A 24,186-nucleotide genomic window follows, 5' to 3' on the forward strand; every position below is an offset into this window, starting at 1 on the left:
TCCTCCACTTTAACTTCCACTCCCCCCCCCCCCCCACCCCCCATCCTCTACACACACACACAAGACAGACAAACACAGAGGGGAGATGGGGGGCGAAAATAATAAATGGAAAAAGAGTCTTTGTTTCAGATGGTTCTCTTTATGTAGATCTTCCTTTAAAGTAAGCTTTCAGATCCAGGTATCTACCTGCAGCCTGTAATGATTTCTTCTGAGTGTCTGAGAATTCAAACTGAGCTCCTTGGTGTGGTGATATACATCACTGTACGTACACAAAAGAATCTGGTTTTGAGGCTTTAAAATTTATTTTCGTGTTTCGGGACATTTCCCCCTTAAGTGGGCGTGGTCCGGGGCTTCTGACATCATGAAGCTTGTGACGTAGAGCGTAGGAAGCGATTACGCATGCGAAGATTACTGGTCCTTTACTTGGGGCCTTTTTCGCAATTGTGCATGCGCGGCTTCTCGCACGTGCGCAAATGGACCTTCCCATTCTGTGCGCTCTTCCCGTAACTGCGCATGTGCAGCCCCTTTTCCAAGATGGCTGCAATTCAAAACTGCCATTCGTTGCTGTAAGCCTACCTCGTGGTGAGTTTTGGCACCTATTTTACCTTTTCTTCTTGTATGTTCCTCACAGAATTCTTGGAATTTGTCCAGGACTGCCTGGAAGTCGCTCTTGTTTTGCCCCTTTGAGTATTTGAGGTCTGGAAGATTTCAGCTGCTTCTGGACCCGCGATGATAAGTAGAAGCTTTATGTTCTCTGCATCCGCCACGCCATCTAGGTCGGACGCTACCAGGTAGATCTCGAACCAACGCCAGTTTTCACTGAGATTGCCTTGGTACCTGAGTGGTTGTGGAACCGGAATCCCGAACATCATCTTGGCTGGCTATTGTTGCTGGTTGTCAATGTTCGCTGAGTTGCAATTATATGGATTTAACAGTTCACTCCTGGAACCATGTTTTGTTATGCTCTTGTCGTAGCATAAGCTGCTTCCTTGATGTGCACTCTGACAAAGGAAGATTCAGACTTGGAGATAGCTTTAACAAGTTTATTAAACTATTAACAATTCTCCTACTTGGATTCAACGCTACTGTTAATCCTGCTATAGCTACTCAGACTGACAAACCAGTCTGCTACAATCCATGTGGTGGGAGTGATATTCAATCAACCCTGTGTCTGTACTCACTGAGAGTCTCCTCTGGAAAGAGACTGAGCATGTGTGATGTGTCCTTTTATATGGGTTGGTGTAATGCCCTCCTGTGGTAGTGTCACCTCTGTGTGTATCGTGACTGCCCATTGGTCGTGTCCTATCTTACTGACCTATTGGTTGACTGTGTGTCATGTCTCTGGTGTTCCCTCTAGTGTCTAGCTAGGTGTAGTGTATGTACATTAACCCTTTGTGTACATTCAGTGATGTATATCACCACACTTGGGTCTTTCCAAATCGTTCCATTGCGAAAGACCCAATCACCACCTGTTACCAGACAGGATAAGGCTTTTTTGCCAATTCATTAGCTACCAGTCAATCAATCGAACCGAGTCCCACCCCATCTCTTGGGTGCCGAGAATCCTGGGTCTTGCTATCCAAAGCTTGCAACACCATGTACTATGGTGCTCAGGGCTGTGTCAGGAGTCCTCAGTGCTCACTCGGGTGTTCTCTTCTTTTCAGTGAATGATTCTGGATGAGGGGCGAGAGTCTCAGTGGCATCTTTCCTTTGACCATTCCCCAACCCCACTCACCCCCAAACCTGGCGTGAGGTGAAAGAGCAGTTGAATGGGTGCATGAGACCAATATCCGCATCCTCATGGGGTACCTCAAAGATAGTCCCGTCTTGACCTTATCCAACACGGGGTGAGTGATGATAGACCTCACCATTGCTATTTGCATAGGGGAACATATCAGTGTTATCTGGGTCATGGTAACGCTTGTATGAGCATTGGAGTTTAATACTTGGGACCAATGCTTCCAAAGGGTTAACAACTTGGCTCCAATCAATGGCACTAATGTTTAGCTCTGCAGACTTTATTGGTACAATTAACTAATCAATGAAGCGTGAGACATCATATCAGGCAAATGGCTGCCTCTTGTGGCAGATGAGGCACAGCTTATAGAATCATAGAATTTTCAGTGAAGAAGGAGGTCATTCGGCCAATCGAGTCTACACCGGCCACTGAAAGAGCACCCTACCCAAGCCCACACTTCCACCCTATCCCCGTAACCCAGCTACCCCACGTAATCTTTGGACAGTATGGGGCAATTTAGTATGACTAATCCACCTAACCTGCACATCTTTGGACTGTGGGAGGAAACCGGAGCATTCGGAGGAAACCCATGCAGACACGAAGAAAACGTCCAGACTACGCACAGACAGTGACCCAAGCTGGGAATCGAACCCGGGTCTCTGCCGCTGAGAAGCAACTGTGCTAACCACTGTGATACCGTGCCGCTGATTAGACTGAAGCCGGCAGTTAGTTTGACAAGCACATACCTAGAAGGCAACCTCGTTCTCCCATTTCATAAATTCTGCAGAGGTGACAAGCCTTCCATCAGCCATTCCAGCCCAATGCTAACTCCTGATAGTTAAACTTAGTTGGCAAACAGATTTGAACTTCCATACAGCTTAACCCCTTTGTCCTTACAATGCTGCCTGAGTGTGGTTCTACTCATAATGCAGTTGTCCTCCCCAAGTGAGCGGATCGTCATGCCTCATAAGGCAGAGATTCAACCCATTTTTGAATCACCCATTCTACCATTAGAGCTTGGCCTCTCAGGGAACTCCACCAAAGGGCCTCACAGTAGCCCCCCCCCCCCGTGCTGATCCTCTATAATAACCTCCTCCCACCAACTTTCCAGCTCCCACTAAGGACGGGCACTCCCTCAGCGGTGCCAGCCTCCAGGCCCCCCCTAAAGCAAGGGGCATCTGAAATGAAGGGAAGGGAAGGCACCCTCCATCTGAGAATGAGAGACTGACCCCCACCCCTGGGCCCAAGTTGAATTTTCCTGTGTTCTGTGCATCCTCTCTGGTGCAGCCTGAGTATTGAACACCTTGGAGATTCATGGCTGTCTGAATGCTCACTTTCAATATCCTCCTTAGAGATGAGGCCGGCAGGTTCAACCTGTTGTAAACCTGTTGTAAAAGGTGCCGGTGTAACGTCACGCCAGCGCCCATTGAATATTCGGTGAAGGGAGAGGGTTTGAAGTGAGAGCTCGCCAATGACATGCTGATGGGTAACACGGTAGCACAGTGGTTAGCACTGTTGCTTCACAGCTCCAGTGTCCCAGGTTCGATTTCCGGTTTGGGCCACTGTCTGTGTGGAGTCTGCACATTCTCCGTGTCTCCGTGGGTTTCCTCCGGGAGCACCGGTTTCCTCCTACAAGTCCCGAAAGACGTGCTGTTAGGTGAATTGGACATTCTGAATTCTCCCTCGGTGTACCCGAACAGGCGCTAGAATGTGGCGACTCGGGATTTTCACAGTAACTTCATTGCCGTGTTAATGTAAGCCTACTTGTGACAATAAAGATAATTTTTTGAAAAATGTATTAATATGAGGTTCCGGGCTCCCACGGCGTGATCCACACTACCCCACCGGAGTGGGTGGGTGAAAACCACAATCCTGATCTCACTGGAGAGAATCCCGTTTTCCCATTCTCTCCAGATTTTGAGCCCGGGCCACCGTTCTCACTGTGTAACTTACCACCTTAATGTGTAAAATTGCACTTGATCTATTGAATGGCGTAGCAGACTCAATGGGCTGGGTGGGCTACTCCGGATACTAATTTACAGGTTTGTATTTTCACATGTACTTGTTACTCAACGTACTCACATACACTACACACTGAGAGCATAGACATGATATTTTAAATAAACACGTGGACGGTTAAAAGGAAGGAGCAAAATAAAAAAACAGTCTTTGGAGAGGAATTTAATAGAATTTCGGACTGGAAAACTGGAGTAGTGTCTGAACCTCGCACAGCGCTCACATCATCATGGTTATCACATGAAGCCGTTGACCAGTACCTCTCTGGAATTTGGGACACTGAAAAATAGCAGCTTGACAAAATATTGCATTGCTAATATAATAAATTGTCCCAAGGTGCTTCTTCGAGTTAACATAAAACAATATTTCACACCAAGCCACACAAAGAACAGGTAACTCAAAAACCCGGTCAGGTAGATAGCGAGGTGGAAAGGTTTAGGGAAGGAAAAGCAGACTTTAGGAACATCACAGCCGAAGGCATGAGCACCAATGTGGCTGATGAAAATAGGGGATGCACAGGAAGGCAGAATTGAAAGAGTGTAATATCGTACATGGCATGTTGTGGGGTTGGAGGAGATTACAGAGATAGGGTAGGGTCAAGGCAGCAAGGTGGAACAGTGGTTGGCACTGCTGCCTCACACGCCAACGACCCAGGTTCCTTTCCAAACTTGGGTGACTGTGTGGAGTTTGCACATTCTCCCCATGTCTGCGTGGGTTTCCTCCGGGTGCTCCACTTTCCTCCCACAGTCCAACGGTGTGCAGGTTAGGTGGACTGGCCATGCGAAATTGCTCCTTAAGTGTCCAAACATGAGCAGGTTAGGTGAGGTTACTGGGATAGGGCGGGGGAGTGGGTCTACCGGTGCTCTTTCAGAGGATAGGTGCAGACTCAATGGGCCGAATGGCTTCCTTCTGCATTGTATCAATTCTATGGTTCCAATGGAGGATTTGAAATCAAGGCTGAGAATTTTAAAATCAAGGTGTTGCTTAAGTGGAAACTAATATAGCCAGACCCAACAGTGCTTTTTGTGATCCATCCAGATATGGAGGTGGTTGGCCACACAAGTTGTCTGTTATCTGCATTCAAGCCTGCATTCCATGGACTCACGGGAGTGGAGGAGAGAACCATACAAGGGGGAGAATGGCCAAGGTCAGAGAGAGTAATGGATTTACTGCCAACTAAAACACCAAGGTGGAGGTGAGGGTGTGGTAGCGCAGATCGGCAGAAATATTGTGGTAAATAAAGGGCCAAAAGCTAGAGATCTGTGAATTTGAAAATGCAATTATAAGCTGACCAGGGGGGTAGTTTTTTTTTCCCGGATAGGAAGACAGAATGAAGGAGTGTTGGGACATTGAAGGGGAGAGCGAGACAAGGAAGCGATGTGCTGAACTGTGATTGATATATTGGGAGTGACGAGGCCTCATGACACTGTACAGTCAAACAGGTGGCAGCGAATTTGGGTTGGGGAGCTTGCATGGGGGAAGGGACGAAGGAAGGATTGGGCAGTGATCTCAGATTAATTTAAAATCATTGAGGGTGACGAGTCACTTGGTGCAGAGGCTGAGGGAATACAGCAGTGAAGGTGTCTCAGAAAGTAACTCGGCCTGGTGCCTGGCTGGACAATAGAGAATGAGGGTTTTAAATGAGAGGCGAGGGAGGTGGAACAAGGTGGGATGCTCAAAGGAGGGGAAGATGCCAGAGGGGTGAATGAGGTGTGATTTAGTGCGAAGAGTAACACTAACACCATGGTGGTCGCAAGTGCAAGTGGCAGAATGTTTTGTCAGGGGAGGAAAGGAGCCATCAGCCAGGTTTCAGTTGAGGTCATGATGTCAAAGCAATCGTCCGCAATGAGGTCACATGTGGCAAGGACTCTTTACTCCCAAGCGAAGGGATGTTGTGAGGGGAGATGCGGCGAGGAGCGGTGACAACCGGACCACTGACCGAGCCCACAAGGGCAGCTTTCATACAGGCTAGCTGGGGTTTGAAAGAAATTGGCCAGGCAGAGCAGGATGGAGGACCTGGGGTAAGGAGCCCTCAATGGGTCGCTGAGTGAGAGGTAGAGGGAGGCTGCAGACTTGTCGAAGAGAGAGTCAAGACTTTGATCCCAACAGGAGAGTAGGAAATTCAAGGAGTATTGAATGGTGAAACTAGAGAACTAGAAAATAAGTTACCGTGGCAGCTCAGGGCGTAAAAAAAAATCTTCCAAAACCCAGCTCTGAACCAGGCCCAGCCCACAGGGGGAGACCTTGGGGAAGGCGTGAAGAAAGCAAGTTGGAGAGGAGCAAGCCCACGTTGACAGAATCCTTTACCCTGGGATGGATGTAGGTCCTCCCTGGATACTGGGAGTTTTCTTTGATTGATAACCTCAATGACAGTCAGTATCTGTTCTGCATTGCCTGAACCCATGTGAGCAGGCATCAAGAATAATGAAGTCCAGCCCCTATCAAGACAAAGGGCCAAGGGTTAGGGACTGAACTGATGAATGCAATAGGTTAGTCGATCTGAATCCAGTAACAAATCAAGAGCAGAGACATCCTTGGGATTTGGGCAGCTATCGACTATAAGCACACGCACGCTGAATCAGAGAATTTGACTTTCTATTACCAAGTTACAAAAAGGCTTGTGAGGTGAATCTTTGATTCTGGGAAGGCATTCACGATTTTCTGAGTGCATTAACTTCCTCAATTTTATGGTAGAGAATCTTTTCCCAGTCTTCTCCTCTCTTCATGACCGTACAGCGAGTGTCCATTGTCTCCAAAGCACGGATCTCAGGTGGAATCTCTGGAGTTAGCCCAGCCTTCAGCACAGCCTCCGGGAACTTCGCCGCAGCAGCCGTCGCGAGGCAGCATCTAGGGATGCTGTCAGGTGAAGAGAATTAAGGATCAGGAAATATGTTTTTGTTTCATTTAATTATTTATGGACAGTCACAATGAAGGAAAAAGAGGCAAAGATGTCTGTCTCCTTATGTTGCTATTTTACAATGTCGAATCACTTATTCTCCTCTTCCCCAAGGAAACCAGCTCTTTCTCACTGTTTCTTTCTTCCTGCCCCATGCATCATGCCCACAAACATTCTCCATCCTCGTCACAACATCCCTCTCCCACTCATACTTCCTTTGTAGTTTGGAAGAGACATTAAACAAAGGTCCGAATCTGCTTGCTTGGTCAGTCACTATTCCAAGAACAGGGGGTCTTCGCTGCTGACTATCGGCCCTCCCTCAACTCACATCATCAAAACTAGTCAGCCAACAGGGGCAAGATATTCAGCTGCTCAAGCCTGTTCTAACATTCAATTATGTCAAAACTGACCTCTGTCTTAAATTCATCTTGGTACCTTTAATTTATTTCGGGAGGCAGTGGCGTAGTGGTATGGTAACTCGACTAGTAATCCAGAGATCAAGGGTAATACTCTGGGGACGTGGGTTCAAATTCCGCAAGGGCAGATGGTGGAATTTGAATACAATAAAAATCTGGAATGAAAAGTCGAATGATAACCATTGTCGATTGTCGTAAAAACCTATCTGGTTCACTACTGTCCTTTTGGAAGGAAATCTGCAGTGGGCAGCACAGGGGTGCAGTGGTTAGCACTGCTGCCTCACAGCACTGAGGACCCGGGGTTCGATCCTGGCCCCGAGTCACTGTCCGTGTGGGGTTTGCACATCCTCCCGTTTCTGCGTGAGTTTCACCCCCACAAAGATGGGCAGGATACGTGGATTTGCTGTGCTAAATTGCCCCTTAAATGGGAAAAAAAGAATTGGGTACTCTAAATTTATTGAAACAAAGGGAAAGAAACCTGTCATCCTTACCTGATCTGGTCTACAAGTGACTGCAGACCCAAAGCAATGTGGTGGGCTCTGAAGTTCCCTCAGGGATGGGCAATAAATGCGGGCTCAGCCAGTGAGGCCTACTTCCCAGGAACAAATTTTAAAAAAGAAAACCTGTTTTGAAATTTTCAACTGACCTCTTTGTTCACAACAGCTTTTATGGACAGAGAGTGCCAGATTGCCACGTGTGAGGAAATACTTCCTAATATCACCCCAAAACAGCCAGCTCTAATATTATGTCCCTTTATTCTGGTCTCCCCTCCACCAAAGGAACTAGCTTCTGTCTATCAACCCATCAAATCCGTTAATGATCTTAAACAGTTCAATTGCATTTCCTTCGGATGCTCTGGTTTCCTACCACAGTCCAAAGATGTGCAGCTCAGGGGGATTGGCCATCATACATTGTCCCTTAATGTTGGGTGAAGTTACGGGGATGGGGTAGGGGAGTGGGCCTGGGTAGGGTGATCTTTCGGAGGGTCGCTGCAGACTAGACGGGCTGAATGGCTTAATTCTGCACTGTAGGGGTTCTATGATTCTATGTATCTCATTGCTACCTCTGGGATCCTGCTGTGTGAAAAACCAATGCCTCTTTAGTCGTAGAATCACAGAATCCCAACAGTGCAGAAGGAGGCCATTCGGCCCATCTAGTCTGCATCGACCCTCCGAAAGAGCACCCCGACCCACGCCCCTGCTTATCCCTGCACCGCACCTAACGTTTTATTTTGGGGGGGGGGGTACATTTAGGGACAATTTATCTTGGCCAATCCACCCAACCTGCACAACTTCAGACTGTGGGAGGAAACCGAAGCACCCGGAGGTAACCCACGCAGACACGGAGAGAGATGACAAACTCCACAGTCACCCAAGATCAAAATTGAACCTGGATCCCTGGCGCTGTGAGGCAGCAGTGCTAACCACTGTGCTGTCGTGCCTCCCATAACAGTCTCCATCATTGCAATGCAGTGCGTGTGAAGTGCTTCAAGATATTTCATCCAGGTGTAAGGAGGTGTGATATGAATTTTTCTGCAGATAAATGGGTGTTAACACCTTGTTTCGCAGCTGAACAGCTCCTGCATGTTTGGTGCACTGATTTAAAGGTTGAACAGTTGAGTGAGCTCATGGTTGTCCTGTGCCATTACCTGTTTGTGCCCAGGTCCATTTGCTGATAATGGTAGGAGACAGCGACAGCAGAGTGAGGACACAGTAGATACTGATTCTCCTTCCAACAGCGGAGCATAGTTTCAATCACATTCTCATCATTCACAGTGGACGAACTGAAAGCTTGCGAGAGCTGCATGTTAAGTAAGAAAGTCAACAGGTTAGAGGTCGCCTCAGTGACCCAGAAATTGTCACAGTTACATTGAACCTCCCTCACTTCAGCTGTGGCCTCCAGCAAGCCCCCTATTCCATAAGCCCTGCCTCACTCTTTACTCTTTTGGGTGGTGGGGAACGGGGGGTGGAACGGGGTGGAGGGTGGGGGGGGGGGGGGCGCTAGTGGTTAGGGTTCAGCCGTGTACCTGGCATGCTTTGGAGTCTACCATCATGTTTAAGAGCTGGGAGGAATGAGACCATTGCTTTCAAAACACTTTGGATGCAGAGGCTGTTAATATTTTGCTGGGGAACTATTTCACTGCTGTTGGCTGCCCTATTGATACCTCACTGAAGTAACCATTCCATATACGAGAGTCTGGATGATGTACAAGCTGGCAGGTTCTTTGATCGCGGCGGTATCATAGTGGAGTCTGATGCGAACATACGAATTAGGAGCAGAAGTGGGCCATTTGGCCCATCTCGTCTGCTCCGCCATTCAATGAGATCAAGACTGATCTGATGTGATAATCCTCCACTCCACTTTCCAGCCTTATCTCCATAACCCTGGATTCCCTTACTGATTAAAAATCTGTCTATCTCAGCATTGAAAATACTTAACGCACCAGCATCTACAGCCCTCTGTGGTGAAGAATCCCACACTTTCACTGCACTTTAAGAGAAGAAATTCCTCCTCACCTTTGTCCTAAATAGATGACCCCTTACTCTGAGATTATGCCCGCTGCTCCTGGACTCTCTCACAAGGGGAATCAACCTCTCAGCATCTATCCTGTCAAGCGCCCTGAGAATCCTATATGTCTCAATGAGGTCGCCTCTCATTTTCCGTGACTCCAATGAGTACAGGCCCAACCTACTTAACCTCTCCTATTAGGAAAATCCCTCCATACCAGGATCAAACCTTGTGAACTTTCTCTGGACTGCCCCCAATGGCAGTATATCTTTCTTTTGATAAGTGGACCAAAACTGTTCACAGTATTCCAGGTGTGGTCAAACTAGTGCCTTGTAGAATTTAAGCAGACTTCCCTATTATACTCCATTCCCTTTGAAATAAACGGCAACATTCCACTTCCCTGCTGAATCTGCATGCTAGCTTTTTGTGTTATATGCACAAGGACCCTCAAATCCTTCTATGCAATCTTTCTCAATTTAAATAATACACAGCACCATTATTCTTTCTACAAAAGTGCATAATTTCACATTTTCCTGCATTATATTCCATCTGCCAAGATTTTTTCCACTCACTTAACATGTTTATATCCCTCTGTAGACTCTGTGTGTCATTCTTTAGATCCAAGGAAGCAGCATATAAATAGGCCAAGAAAGACAACAGTTCTGAGGATTGGGGGCAGTTTAGAATTCAGCAGAGGACCAAAGGATTGATTAAGAACGGGAAAATAGAGTACGAGAGTAAGATTGCGGGGAACATAAGAACTGACTGTAAAAGTTTCTATCGGTACGTGAAAAGTCAAAGACTGTTGAAGACCAATGTACAGTCAGAAACAGGGAAATTTATAATGGGGAACAAAGAAGTGGCTGAGCAACTAAACACATACTTTGGTTCTGTCTTCACAAAGGAGGGCAGAAATAAGATGCCAGAATTGTTGGGGAATACAGGGTTTCGTGAGAGGGAGGAATTGAAGGAGGTCAGCATTAGTGGAAAAATGGTGTTGGGGAAACTGATGGGATTGAAGGTCGAAAAATCCCAACGGTCTGATCATCGACATCCCAGGGTACGTAAGGAAGTGACCTGAGAAATAGTGGATGCATTGGTGGTCATCTTCCAAGATACTATAGACAGGGACAGTTTCTACTGATTAGAGGGTAGCTAATGTAACCCCATTATTTAAAAAGGGAGGTAAAGAGAAAACAGGGAATTATAGACCTGGCAGCCTGACATCAGTATTGAGGAAAACTCTAGAATCCATTATCAAATATTTTGAGTAGTGCATTTAGAAAACAGTGACAGAATCGGACAGAGTCAGCATGGGTTTATGAAGGGGAAATCATGCTTGACAAATCTACTGGAATTCTTCGAGGATGTAATTAGTAAAGTTGATGAGGGGGAGCCAGTGGGTGTGGTTTATTTGGACGTTCAAAAGGCATTCAACAAAGTTTTGAAAAATTTGTTCATGTGATGTGGCCGTCGCTGCCCATCCCTGAGCATTTAAGATTCAACCACATTGCTGTGGGTCTGGAGTCACATATAGGCCAGACCAGATAAGGACGGCAGATTTCCTTCCCTATAGGACATTAGCGAATCAAATGGGTTTTTATGACAATCGATAATGGTTCCATGGTTCGTCGTTAGACTTTTAATTCTAGATTTTTATTGTTTTTTTTTTACAAGGTTTCCCAGAGTCGCTCTGACTTTTTAATTGGATTGAATCTTATGTTCTTATGTTCTTATGATGATCTTACAGTGAGGCAAACCTGATTAAATTGCAGAAAAAGAGTGATTAAGGAGCGGGCAGATCAACATTCATTCGATTCAGGGCAGAACTATTCATGGACACCCAGAGGCGCACCAGATGTCATATTACTTACTGTAATATATGTTACTCATTTGCTTCATACCAAGATGCGCTGAAACTCAATGTTGATTAAAACTCGTAGTCGTCCAATAAAAGCCAATAATTTATTGAGTAACTAAAACAAATAAACTTGTGAGTTTGTTTTATCCCAACACTTTTACTAGATATTAAATAAGCAAGATTGAATAAGAATAAACTATGATTAACTACATTTGCACTCTAAGCTAACTCTCTACACCTCTGGTCACTAGTCACAATACCCATGAAGAGGCGGGAACTCAGATTGAGTCTGTCTTTATACCCCTTGTTCGTGCTGCCATCTAGTGATCACTTAGCTGTTATGACTATTCATTAACCCCTTATGTATATATCGATATGCAGATCCCTGCACCGGGAAGCAGGGTTACGAGGAGTTCCCTGCAGAAGATTCACTTTGACGCCCCCTCCCCTCGGGAGCAGATCTTTATCGTCCGGGCTCTCGTTAAGGATGTCCTGATGGTTAACATTTACGTTGAAGGTTTGGGGATGAGCGGGGTGGGGGGGGGGGGGGGGGGGGGGGGAGGCAAACATCTATCTCTCGTGCCCCTTGTAGCGTCGCCGGCAATCGATGCAGATCCTTTGAGGCGTCCTGACTACTTAAGTTGTGCTTTGTTTACTGGGTCGACCAAGGTGACCACACCCCAGGAAGCCAAACCTGTGCTATGGTGCCCATGCCGGGGGGTGCCCCACCTGTCTTCAGCACTCTGCGGGTTGAGGCAAACATAAAGCCGTCGGCCCCCTGCATGCCGGCCCTGCACGCCAGGCGGCAGCCCCAGCAGCCCCTGCGGCTGGCAGCGGGAGGAGGAGGAGGCACCATCATTCCGAATCCAGCCGGCGATGCCACATTTTTATTGAATCCAAATTCCACCATCTGCTATGGTGGGATTCTAACTCAGGACCCCAGAGCATTATCCTGAGTCCCTGAATTACCAGCCCAATGACAACACCACTACACCACTGCCTCTCCTCATAAGAGATTAGTGTGTAAAATTAAAGCCCATGGGTTTAGGGGTAGTGTACCGACATGGATAGACAGACAGGAAACAAAGGGTAAGAATAAACGGGTTTCATTCCAAATGGCAGGTGGCACATTTTGGAGCAATTGAACTATTAAATGGAGTAATAATTGAAAATTATTTAGGAACGATCCCTTTGGCCCTGAAAAATTAATTAAACAAGTGTTTACAAATAGAGCCATGTGGCTCACTTACCCATGCTAGAAGTTACATATATTCACACACAGGGCCCTGTCCTTTGCAGACTGATGGAGCATATCCGCACATTGTGCCTTTTTCAACCAGCCATTGACCAACCATTCCCTGGTTCATTCCCCATGGAAATACCTTGCCCAATCAGAGTTGACGTGCCAGGTTTGGATTTGAATAAAAGCTTGGTGGTTAGCTATTCCCTCCTGCATTCTGTGGCAGCACCTCTACCAGTCAGAGTCCACCTGCCAACCAGTCAGCACTCTCTTCTTGTGCAGTATAAATAGTTATTCCCTTTACTATTGATATTCTTGGTAACTGTCCTGTGAGTGCAAGATGAAAAGCTTTGACAGCATGCCTCCTTTTTCAGAAATTCTGTTTATTTTTTTTCTGTGTCTCTTTTTTCTCTCTCCCTTAATTCCCCCTATATGTCACAATTTTATTTTATATTTTCTACCTCATTTAAATCTAATTTGCATTTCCTGCTGTATATTTACTAGTTTGGATTGTTTGTGCCTCAGTGAGGATTCTTCAATGAGACATTATGGAGTCTCACTGTTGCTTGCCCTGTTCACAGGTGCCACACATCAGTGGTAAGGGCACCACATGAGAAAAATGGGAATCCCCAACGACAAACTCACATAGAGACTGTGGGCAGTTGTTGGCGAGTTGAATGGCCAACGCCGCACAGAACACCAAATCAATTATCAAAAAGAAAAAGCCAAGTACAGACCTTTGTGGACAAGGCTTCCGGCACATTGGCTTTGCCCAGTTTCTGGAACTCCTCCATCATCGTTTTTATCAAGACGCTATCCTTTCCTGACAGCAGCCAAAATATTCTCTCCATGTTGTACGGTTCCTGCAGAAGTAAGAAAAGTAGGTTCACGGTGTCAACTCGGAGCACTCTCATCTCTGGGTCAGAGGGCTGGGGATCCAAGTTGCAGAGCTTGAGTACAAAAATCAAGGCTGACATTCCAATGCAGTATTGAGTGGGTGCCGCGCTGTCAGAGGTGCTGTCTTTCAAATGGGAAGTTAAACAGGGGCCCCATATGCCCTCTCAAGTGGATATAAAGGATTCCATGGCATTATGTAGAAAGAGAGTAGTGATATAATCACTGGTTATGTAATGTGCTGGTGTTTGGCCGGTAGGAATTATGCACAATAGAATGTCTAGTTCTTAACTAGTTAAAACATATTATAAAATAAATGCATGGTTTCAGATAACTATGATAAATATATTACAAACTACTAATTATGATAAATTATCCAAGAGCTACTGCAAGTATGAATATCCACTAACACGACTATCTCCAGACTGCTTGAGGTACAGAGTCATGTGGTAGATTTACACTGCCACCTGCTGGTTGGAGGTCATTTACATTACTATTTAGATGATTGTTTGATTGATTATGGATAACATCAGAGTGTCCTGGCCAATATTTATCACTGAATCAACAGCACAAAAGCAGCTTATTTGTTTGTGAACAAATTGTTGATAGTGAGAGCTTGTTGTGTGTGAATTGGCTGCCACATTTCCCAAATTACAAGTGACTGGAGTTCAAAATTATTGCATTGTCTGTGACATTGCAAAACACCCAGTGTGAATTCAAATCTTTCTTTCCTATTCAGCTTGCCTGGCTGAGCAGGAGGTGTTAAGGAACCTCTCATCTCTTGCACAGGGACAGAGCTGGGAGATCCCTATCTATTGTGGAGTCACTGACTGCCTCTATTGAGCAGGCTTCATGTTCACATGCGTCTGTACGGCTGGACACTGTCGTGGAGAATCAATCAACAGACCCAGGAACCAACCTCAATATTACAGGCGGTTGGTCTAGATAGGACACGTGATCAGGATACAGGTGGTTGGTCAAGATAGGACATGTGATCTGTGATATGGTACGACTTAAGTAATGGCATGATGGGAAAACTGGTCAATGGGAAGACTGGTCAAAAGGTTTGAGACAATACCAGATAGACTGAAACTACTCATTCCAGCTCCCCAGGCCCAGGTAAAGAATGTTGCCCTAACCATTTTCAGACTAGTATGGCCATAGGCCAACTCTGCATAACATGAAGTCTGAAAAGATCAGCGAAGGTCGAGCCATTCCAAAACACCGGACCTCGGCAACTCCTGATAAAACTAACTCAGCATAACCCAGGGCCGTAGGAATTTAAAACAAAGATAAGTTCAGGAAGAAACAAATCTATTCTGACCTTTCAATGTTCCCTCCGAGGACTAAATAATGGTATGAGTGATATGACCAAACATGGTCTGGTCTTTGCTTCCGTTTGTATTTCCCATTAAACTCCTGACCATATTGTTGTCACATAATCTTGATAAAGTTAATGTATAAATATTAACTTAATTCTCTGCGAAAGTGCAGAACTTGTGAAAGACTGAGCAGTTTTGTTGACTGCCCTCTTGCTTCAAGTTTCAGCAGTTGTTTTCGAAACTAAAGCTTGTTATTCTGTCTTAACGAGTGTGTTGAATTTTTCTCTCACAGAAGCGAAAATATTGACTTTCACAGATCGGCGCAGGCTTGGAGGGCTGAAGGGTGTGTTCCTGCTCTGTATTGTTCTTTGTTCTCTTTGTATTAGCATACCTGAATGTCAATGGATGGTGCCAAGGAAGGTTTAATTGAATCAGCCAAAGAGAAGTCACCATTCTGAATGGTTCTGTGAATTATGTCATTTTCGTTGACGGCTGCGACTAATCGAATTGGAAGACCCATCGTTTGAGCAATATATCCAGCTGGGAAAGACAGGGAAGGAGGTGAAAGAGAGACAAAAGAAAATCCTGATATCTAAAAGGAACTTAGAACTTGGACGGTAACCCGAGCAAATCAGTATTCCTAGCTTGTTTTCCCATAGTCCATAACAACCGGGAATGCATGTATCTCAGTGCTACATTAAGCCTAGCACACCAAACCACAAGCCAATTAGTCAGTGGCGCGGCCACTAGTGGGCCTTCCCCTGGACCGCACCCCCCCCCCCCCCGTGGCGGGAAGACGGAAGTCCCACCTGTTGAGAGCTACCAGCCAGCCAGAGACCGGCTAAGCATCGCAGCTGGTGAGAAGGTGTCTGCTGCCGGAAAACACTTGGCAGAGCCCCAGGATTACAGTGCGACCCAGGCCACAGATAATTAATGTGCAAGGTCGGGGAGTTCATGGGATTGGGGGGGGGGGGGGGGGGTTGCGGTTCACAGGCAGAGAGATGCAGGGAGGTCGGCAGCAAGTCCCCCTTCTCGATAGCCAATTGCTCGAGCAGGCTCTGAGGGCTTTTGATCGACGGACACCCCACACCCTCCACCCTGCCATGGTGGGAAGCTGACCTCATGGTGCCAGGCCCACCTGCAGCTGGGTTTACACCAATAGAATGAAGCCTTTAAATGGCCGTTAATCGGCCTCTGCAGGGTTTCAAGAGGTGGCTCAGCGGGAAGGTCGACCTTGGGCCTACCCGTACAGACTATGGGCGAAATTCTCCCCCAACGGCGGGATGCCCGCCGACTGGCGCCAAAGCCGGCGCAAATCAGACGGGCATCGCGCCGGCAAAAAGGTGCGGAAGTCTCCGCATCTTTGGCGGCCTAGCCCCAACATTGAGGGGCTAGGCCGACGCCGGAGGGATTTCCGCCCCGCCAGCTGGCGGAAATGGCGTTTGTTGCCCCGCCAGCTGGCGCGGAAATGCGGCGCATGCGCGGGAGCGTCAGCGGCCGCTGTCAGTTTCCCCGCGCATGCGCGGGAGCGTCAGCGGCCGCCGAAAGTTTCCCGCGCATGCGCAGTGGGGAGAGTCTCTTCCGCCTCCGCCATGGTGGAGGCCGTAGCGGAGGCGGAAGGGAAAGAGTGCCCCCACGGCACAGGCCCGCCCGCGGATCGGTGGGCCCCGATCGCGGGCCAGGCCACCGTGGGGGCACCCCCCGGGGTCAGATCGCCCCGCGCCCCCCCCCCAGGACCCCGGAGCCCGCCCACGCTGCCTGGTCCCGCCGGTAAATACCAGGTTTGATTTACGTCGGCGGGACAGGCAATTCCTGGGCGGGACTTCGGCCCATCCGGGCCGGAGAATCCAGCGGGGGGTCCCGCCAACCGGCGCGGCTGGATTCCCGCCCCCGCCCAATCTCCGGGAGCGGAGACTTCGGCGGGGGCGGGGGCGGGATTCACGGCGGCCAACGGCCATTCTCCGACCCGGCGGGGGGTCGGAGAATGACGCCCTATAAATCTGCGGCTTCACCATCCCATCCAATTACAGCCCCCTACCCACCTCCAAGCTCGCTGCCGACGAGAACAGAAGGTTCCATCCCAGAGCACATAAACTGACATTCCTGGTGTCGTGCTGCGGGAATTCTGCACTGTTGGAGGCCCCCCTCTTTCCTCTGGGATATTAAACCAAGCCATCCTCTGTCTTCACAGGTGAATGGAAGTGAAAAGAAGAGCATCTGGTAAAACACTGTCACTGTACAGTTAAGCAGGGCTGCTGTGTGAGCCAGGATATTCTGCAGCACCCTTACCTGTGACATTGCCAGCTGCTCCAGTCGGCACAACAATCTCCACCACAGGAAGGGGAGTCTCCTTCATCGAAGGGCTACAGTGGAAGTATGCGTAGAAATGGTGCGCGACCTGCACCATGACACGGGTCCAGTTGATGGAGTTTAAGCTCATTATGTTGTGTCTCTTCACAAACTCGGTGTCAGCAAACACATTCCGGATTGGCTCGTCCAGCTCATCACTTGTGCCGTCAACTGAATGAAAAGCAAAGGACAGAGTCAAAACACAGCAATGATGTGGAGAAGACAACATGGAAACAGGACGTTCACACAAACCAGAGAGCAAACAGCTCTAGTCACAGAAACCCATCCCATTCACACAGATCTTCAACCATCTGTCCCACCTAATTTGCAATGACGTTTGCCTGAGCCACTGTGTTGTCTTTAAAGAGACAATCACCATAGCCACGAGAGGTGAACAGTTTGCGCTGACTGACATATTTACAATCAGAGTCACACTCTACACCATCTACATCAAATTATCAGTGAATAACCGGACAACATTATAATAACAATGACAATCGTTTATTGTCACAAGTAGATTTCAGTGAAGTTACTATGAAAAGCCCCGAGTTGCCACATTCCAGCCCCTGTTCGGGGTGGCTGGAACAGGAATTGAACCCGCGCTGTTGGTCTTGTTCTGCATTACAAGCCAGCTCTTAGCCCACTGCGCTAAACCAGCCCCTGGCTGTGGCCCAGGTAATATACTGAATGGTAGGGACACCAGAGTTAGAAAGTCAGCGCATTTCCAACATCAGATTTTACCCAAGGGAATATGAGGCTTGGTTAAATCCCTGCTCGCTGTTAAAAAAACAAAGTTAAAATGAACATAGCTTTGCTCTCCACCCATTGCAGATCATCATATCAAATAGAATTTGCAGTTCAAAAACAGGGCATTCGGTTCAGCTGGTCTGTGCCTCTACTCACCTTTCTTCATCGATCTCCATCAACCTATCCTTCCATTCTATTCAGGATATCGTCCGCCTGTGCGATATTCCAGCGGGTTATGGAGAGCATCCTCCAAGGGCACCCAAGGGCGGCAGTTTATTTAGACAACATCCTGATCACCGGAGTCACTGGGACGGAACACCTGGATAATTTAGAGGAAGTCCTCTGCCAGCTCTCCGAGGCAGTGTGTATTCCACGCGAAAGAGGAGGGAGCAAGGAGTTCCGCCGGATGAACCAGCTCTTTGTCCTTTCTGCCCATCATCCAGGGGCCAAGGAGCCACACTCCTCAAGAGCCAGGACGCAGAGATGTGCAAGACAGAAGATTCTGGGTCAGACATTGAAACAGAAGGCTCCATAGTCTCATAGAACATAGAATATACAGTTAAGAAGGAGGCCGTTCGGCCCATCGAGTCTGCACCGACCTACTTAAGCCCTCACTTCCACCTCATTCCCGTAACCCAATAACCTGTCCTAACCTTTTTGGTCACTAAAGGGAATTTATCATGGCCAATCCACCTGACCTGCACGTCTTTGGACTGTGGGAGGAAACCGGAGCACCCGGAGGAAACCCACACAGACACGGGGAGAACGTGCAGACTCCGCACAGACAGTGACCCAGCGGGGAATCGAACCTGGGACCCGGGCGCTGTGAAGCCACAGTGCTATCCACTTGTGGTACCGTGCTGCCCGTCGGTAACGACAGTTTGACCAGGGACAGGGCACCATCAGCCCCCCTCCCCCAGACGTTCAGCGTGGAAGCAACACTGCCCGCGCATTACGCTCACCCCGATCTGACTCTGCCACCACTGGAAACGTATCCACGGGTGAAGCGACGAAAGAGACCTCCTCCAGCCTCAACGACAGAGGGACTTACAGACTTCGGGAGGGGGGGGGGGAATGTAATAACCCCCACGAGACCGACAGGGATGACCAAATTGATCTCCTTATGGAGCTCATTGGATACAAGCTCGCCCGCTGAGGGGCGGAGACCTAACAGCAGGGCAGTTTAAAGCCGGCCAGGAATGGAACCGAAATCTTTGAATAGTCCCGGCTGGGACTGGAGTACTGCACACCCACCTTGCTTTTCTTGAACAGTGTGTTTAAGTCTTCACAGGACTCCTGTGAATATCACAATTGCCCAATCCTTGGCAATTTCTGAGTTCTGATATAATTCCAGTAATTTATTTTTGCATCTTACTCTCATGCAAGTTTACACAATCTGTCTCAATTGGATTAATTTCCTGTCTGAATTTAAAAAAATGATTTCATGGGATGTGGGTGTCATTGACTAGGCCAGCATTTAAATTTTAGGAGCAATTTAGCAAGGCCAATCCACCTACCATGAACAGCTTTTTGGGTTGTGGGGGTGAGGCCCACACACGGGGAGAACATGCAAACCCCACACGGATAGTGACCCAGGACCAGGATCAAACCCGGGTCTTCGGCACCATGAGGCAGCAGTGCTAACCACTGCACCACCGTGCTGCCCTCAGGCCAGCATTTGTTGTCCATCCCTAATTGCCCTTGATTCTGAATTCTCCCTCAGTGTACCCAAACAGGTGCCGGAGTGTGGCGACTAGGGGACTTTCACAGTAACTCCATTGCAGTATTAATATAAGCCTTGTGACAATAGTAAACGCGTTAAGGTGCTAAACTGGGGAAAGGCAAATTATGATAACATTAGACCGGAATTGAAGAATTTGGATTGGGTGCGGCTGTTGGAGGGTAAATCAACATCGGACATGCGGGAGTCTTTCAAGCGACAGTTAATTAGGATTCAGGAACGTCACGTTCCTGAGAGAACGAAGGATAAATATGGGAGGTTCAGGGAGCCTTGGATAACGAGGATATTGTAAACTTCGTCAGAAAGAAAAAGAACACTTTTGTACAGTCTAGAAGGGTGGGGACGGTTGAAACCTTTGAGGAGTATAAAGAAAGTAGAAAGGTACTTCCTTCCTACTAGGGCAGCACGGTAGCATAGTGGTTAGTACTGTGGCTTCACAGCGCCAGGGTCCCAGGTTCGATGGCCCGTGCAATCGCACAGACAATCACTGTCTGTGCGGAATTTGCATGTGACCCCTGTGTCTGCGTGGGTTTCCTCCGGGTGCTCCAGTTTCCTCCCACAGTCCAAAGATGTGCAGGTTAGGTGGATTGGCCATGGTAAATTGCCCTTAGTATCCAAAAAAGGTTAGGAGGGATTATTGGGCTAGGGGGATAGGGTGGAAGTGAGGGCTTAAGTGGGTCGGTGCAGACTCGATGGGCTAAATGGCCTCCTTCTGCACTGTATGTTCTATGTGCTGAAGCGGGAAGCTAGGAGGGGTCATGAAAAGTCCTTCGCAAGTAGGATTAAGGTGAATCCAAAAGCTTTTTATTCTTATGTAAAAACCAAGAGGATGGCCAGGGAAAGGATTGGACCACTTAAGGACAGTGGGGGGAATCTATGTGTTGAGCAAGAGGAAATGGGCAAGGTACTAAATGAGTACTTTGCGTCAGTGTTCACCAAAGAAAGGGACTTTGTGGAAGTTGATTCTTGGGTAGGGCATGTGGACAGTCTGGATCATGTTAACCTTGAAAAGGAGAGGGCAGCATGTGGTGCAGTGGTTAGCACTGGGACTGCAACGCTGAGGACCCGGGTTCAAATTCCAGCCCTGGGTCACTGCCCATGTGGAATTTGCACATTCTCCCCATGTCTGCGTGGGTTTCACCCCCACAACCCAAAGATGTGCAGGTTAGGTGGATTGGCCACGCTAAATTGCCCCTTAATTGGAAAAAAAATAATTGGGTACTCTGAATTTATTTCAGAAACATTGAAAAGGAGGAGGCATTGGGTCTTTGGAAAGATATTGAGGTAGATAAGTCTCATGGGTCGGATGGGATTTATCCCAGAACATTGAGGGAAGCAAGGAAGGAAATTGCTGGGGCCTTGACTGACATATTTGTATCCTCATTGGCTACAGGGGAGATCCCAGAGGACTGGAGAATAGCTAATATGGTACCGCTGTTTAAGAATGGTAGCAGGGATAATCCTGGAAACTATAGGCCGGTGAGCCTCACGTTGGAGGTCGGTAAATTATTGGAGAGAATTCTCAGGGACAGGATTTATACCCATTTGGAAACAAATGGACTCATTAGTGATAGACAGAGTGGTTTTGTGAAGGGGAGGTCATGCCTCACTAACTTGATCGAACTTTTTGAGGAGGTGACAAAGATGATTCATGAGGGGAGGGCAGTGGATGTTGTTTACATGGACTTCAGTAAAGCTTTTGCCAAGGTGCTTCATGGCAGACTAGTACAAAAGGTGAAGTCACATGGGATCAGATGTGAAGTGGTAAGATGAATACAGAACCTTATTGAGTTCACAAACCTTATTGAGTTCTTTGAGAAGGTGACCAAACAGGTGGATGAGGGTAAAGCAGTTGATGTGGTGCATATGGATTTCAGTAAAGCATTTGATAAGGTTCCCCACGGTAGGCTATTGCAGAAAATACGGAGGCATGGGATTCAGGGTGATTTAGCAGTTTGGATCAGAAATTGGCTAGCTGGAAGAAGACAAAGTGTGGTGGTTGATGGGAAATGTTCAGACTGGAGTCCAGTTACTAGTGGTGTACCACAATGATCTATTTTGGGGCCATTGCTGTTTGTCATTTTTATAAATGACCTGGACAAGGGCGTAGAAGGATGGGTGAGTAAATTTGCAGATGACACTAAAGTGGAGTTGTGGACAGTGCGGAAGGATGTTACAAGTTACAGAGGGACATAGATAAGCTGCAGAGCTGGGCTGAGAGGTGGCAAATGGAGTTTAATGCAGAAAAGTGTGAGGTGATTCATTTTGGAAGGAATAACAGGAAGACAGAGTACTGGGCTAATGGTAAGTATGTGGATGACGATCCCTGAAAGTTGCCACCCAGGTTGAGAGGGTTGTTAAGAAGGCGTACGGTGTGTTAGCTTTTATTGGTAGTGGGATTGAGTTTCGGAGCCATGAGGTCATGTTGCAGCTGTACAAAACTCTGGTGCGGCCGCATTTGGAGTATTGCGTGCAATTCTGGTCGCCGCATTATAGGAACGATGTGGAAACATTGGAAAGGGTGCAGAGGAGATTTACCAGAATGTTGCCTGGTATGGAGGGAAGATCTTATGAGGAAAGGCTGAGAGACTTGAGGCTGTTTTCGTTAGAGAGAAGAAGGTGAAGAGGTGACTTAATTGAGGCATACAAGATGATCAGAGGATTGGATAGTGTGGTCAGTGAGAGTCTTTTTCCTCGGATGGTGATGTCTCGCACGAGGGGACATAGCTTTAAATTGAGGGGAGATAGATATAAGACAGATGTCAGAGGTAGGTTCTTTACTCAGAGAGTAGTAAGGGCGTGGAATGCCCTGCCTGCAACAGTAGTGGACTCGCCAACACTAAGGGCATTCAAATGGTCATTGGATAGACATATGGACGATAAGGGAATAGTGTAGATGGGCTTTAGAGTGGTTTCACAGGTCAGCACAACATCGAGGGCTGAAGGGCCTGTACTGCGCTGTAATGTTCTATGTTCTATGTTCTATCGGTCAAAGAAGGCAAAGGTAGCAGTAGATGGGTGTTTTTCTGAATGGTAGAGTGTGACTAGTGGTGTTCCACAGGGATCTGTGCTGGGGCCTCTGTTGTTTGTTGTGTACATAAACGATTTGGAGGAAAATGTAGCTGGTCTGATTAGTAAGTTTGCTGATGACACCAAGGTTGGTGGCGTGGCAGATAGTGTTGAGGATTGTCAGAAGATACAGCAGGACATGGATAGGTTGGAGACTTGGGCAGAGAAATGGCAAATGGAGTTTCATCCGGCCAAATGTGAGGTAATGCATTTTGGTAAGTCTAACATAGAGGGGAAATATACCGTAAATGGCAAAACTCTGAGGAATATAGAAAGTCAGAGAGATCTGGGCGTGCAGGTCCACAGATCTTTGTGAGCGGCAACACAAGTGGACAAGGGTGTCAAGAAAGCATACGGAATGCTTGCCTTCATTGGACGGGGCATCGAGTATAAAAACTGGCAAGTCATGCCAGTGTTGTATTAACCTTGCATTAACGGCGTTCAAAAGGCATCTTGACAAACACATTGATAGGATGGGTATAGAGGGATACGGCACAAGGAAGTGCTGAGGGTTTTGGCAAAGGTTGGTATCATGACCGGTACAGGCTTGGAGGGCCGAAGGGCCTTTTCCTGTGCTGTATTGTTCTTTGTTCTATGGATTGAGTGGCTTGCTTGACCATTTCAGAGGGCAGTTAAGAGTCAACCGCATTGGTGTGGAACAGGAGTCAAAAGTAGACCAGACCAGGTGAGGACTGCAGATTTCCTTGCATTAGTTCACAAGCTGGGCTACTACAACAGGTAATGATAGTTTTATGGTCACTATAACGGAGACTAGCTTTATAATTCTGGATTTGATGAATTGAATTTAAATTCCACCAGCTTCCCTGAGTCATTTTCAATTATGTAATGAAACCACTGCTTCATAAGTAGCCAAAATGCAATAAAATGCGTGGTGGAATTGGTCTGTATCTCCAACAAAAACAAATTAATATAGAATCATCACTACTGTTCAATGTTTTAAGTTTTATTAGCCCACATTTTAGGTCACTGCAGGCAACATAAAGGATCTTGCCTTTTGCTGTTACCACCGCCCTGAATACAGTAGAGATCAACTGGGCATATATGGGGTGAAATTGGATGATACCAAGTGAAATACAGGCATGTCACAAATATGTATTGAATTTTCCACTGCACCTGATTTTGCTTCCACTGAAGTTCACAGAACAATAGTCCAGTCTCTTCTTGGACATTTGTTGTGAGTATCACTGCCAGGGTTTTATATCAAAACTGTTGGTAATATTTTCCAAGTCAATGGAAATAAACACTGGCGCAGTGCTTAACATGCCGTCGATTCACTCGGAGTCCTTTTAGCATTGCTGGCATAGACCAATTTCATCCCCATGGAATTATCCAGGCAGAAGGAGGCCCATTGATCCTGGGTCTGTAAAT

General features: G+C 47.3%; 1 protein-coding gene across 2 annotated transcripts in view; it reads right to left on the bottom strand.

The window, feature by feature from the left end:
* Positions 1-1,029: 1,029 nt before the first annotated feature.
* The window catches only part of LOC140409283 (threonine synthase-like 2), a 61,165-nt gene continuing 38,008 nt past the window's right edge, over positions 1,030-24,186 (bottom strand). For both annotated transcript variants that reach the window (XM_072497655.1, XM_072497654.1), the window contains exons 5-9: positions 17,181-17,411; positions 15,283-15,431; positions 13,413-13,538; positions 8,715-8,866; positions 1,030-6,610 (exon numbers count right to left, since the gene is read on the bottom strand). In XM_072497655.1, coding sequence (XP_072353756.1) covers positions 6,406-6,610; positions 8,715-8,866; positions 13,413-13,538; positions 15,283-15,431; positions 17,181-17,411 — 863 coding nt within the window. In that variant the 3' untranslated portion in view covers positions 1,030-6,405. The remainder of the gene's footprint in view (positions 6,611-8,714; positions 8,867-13,412; positions 13,539-15,282; positions 15,432-17,180; positions 17,412-24,186) is intronic.

Source organism: Scyliorhinus torazame, chromosome 3 (assembly GCF_047496885.1).
Source record: "Scyliorhinus torazame isolate Kashiwa2021f chromosome 3, sScyTor2.1, whole genome shotgun sequence".
Lineage (NCBI taxonomy): Eukaryota > Metazoa > Chordata > Chondrichthyes > Carcharhiniformes > Scyliorhinidae > Scyliorhinus > Scyliorhinus torazame.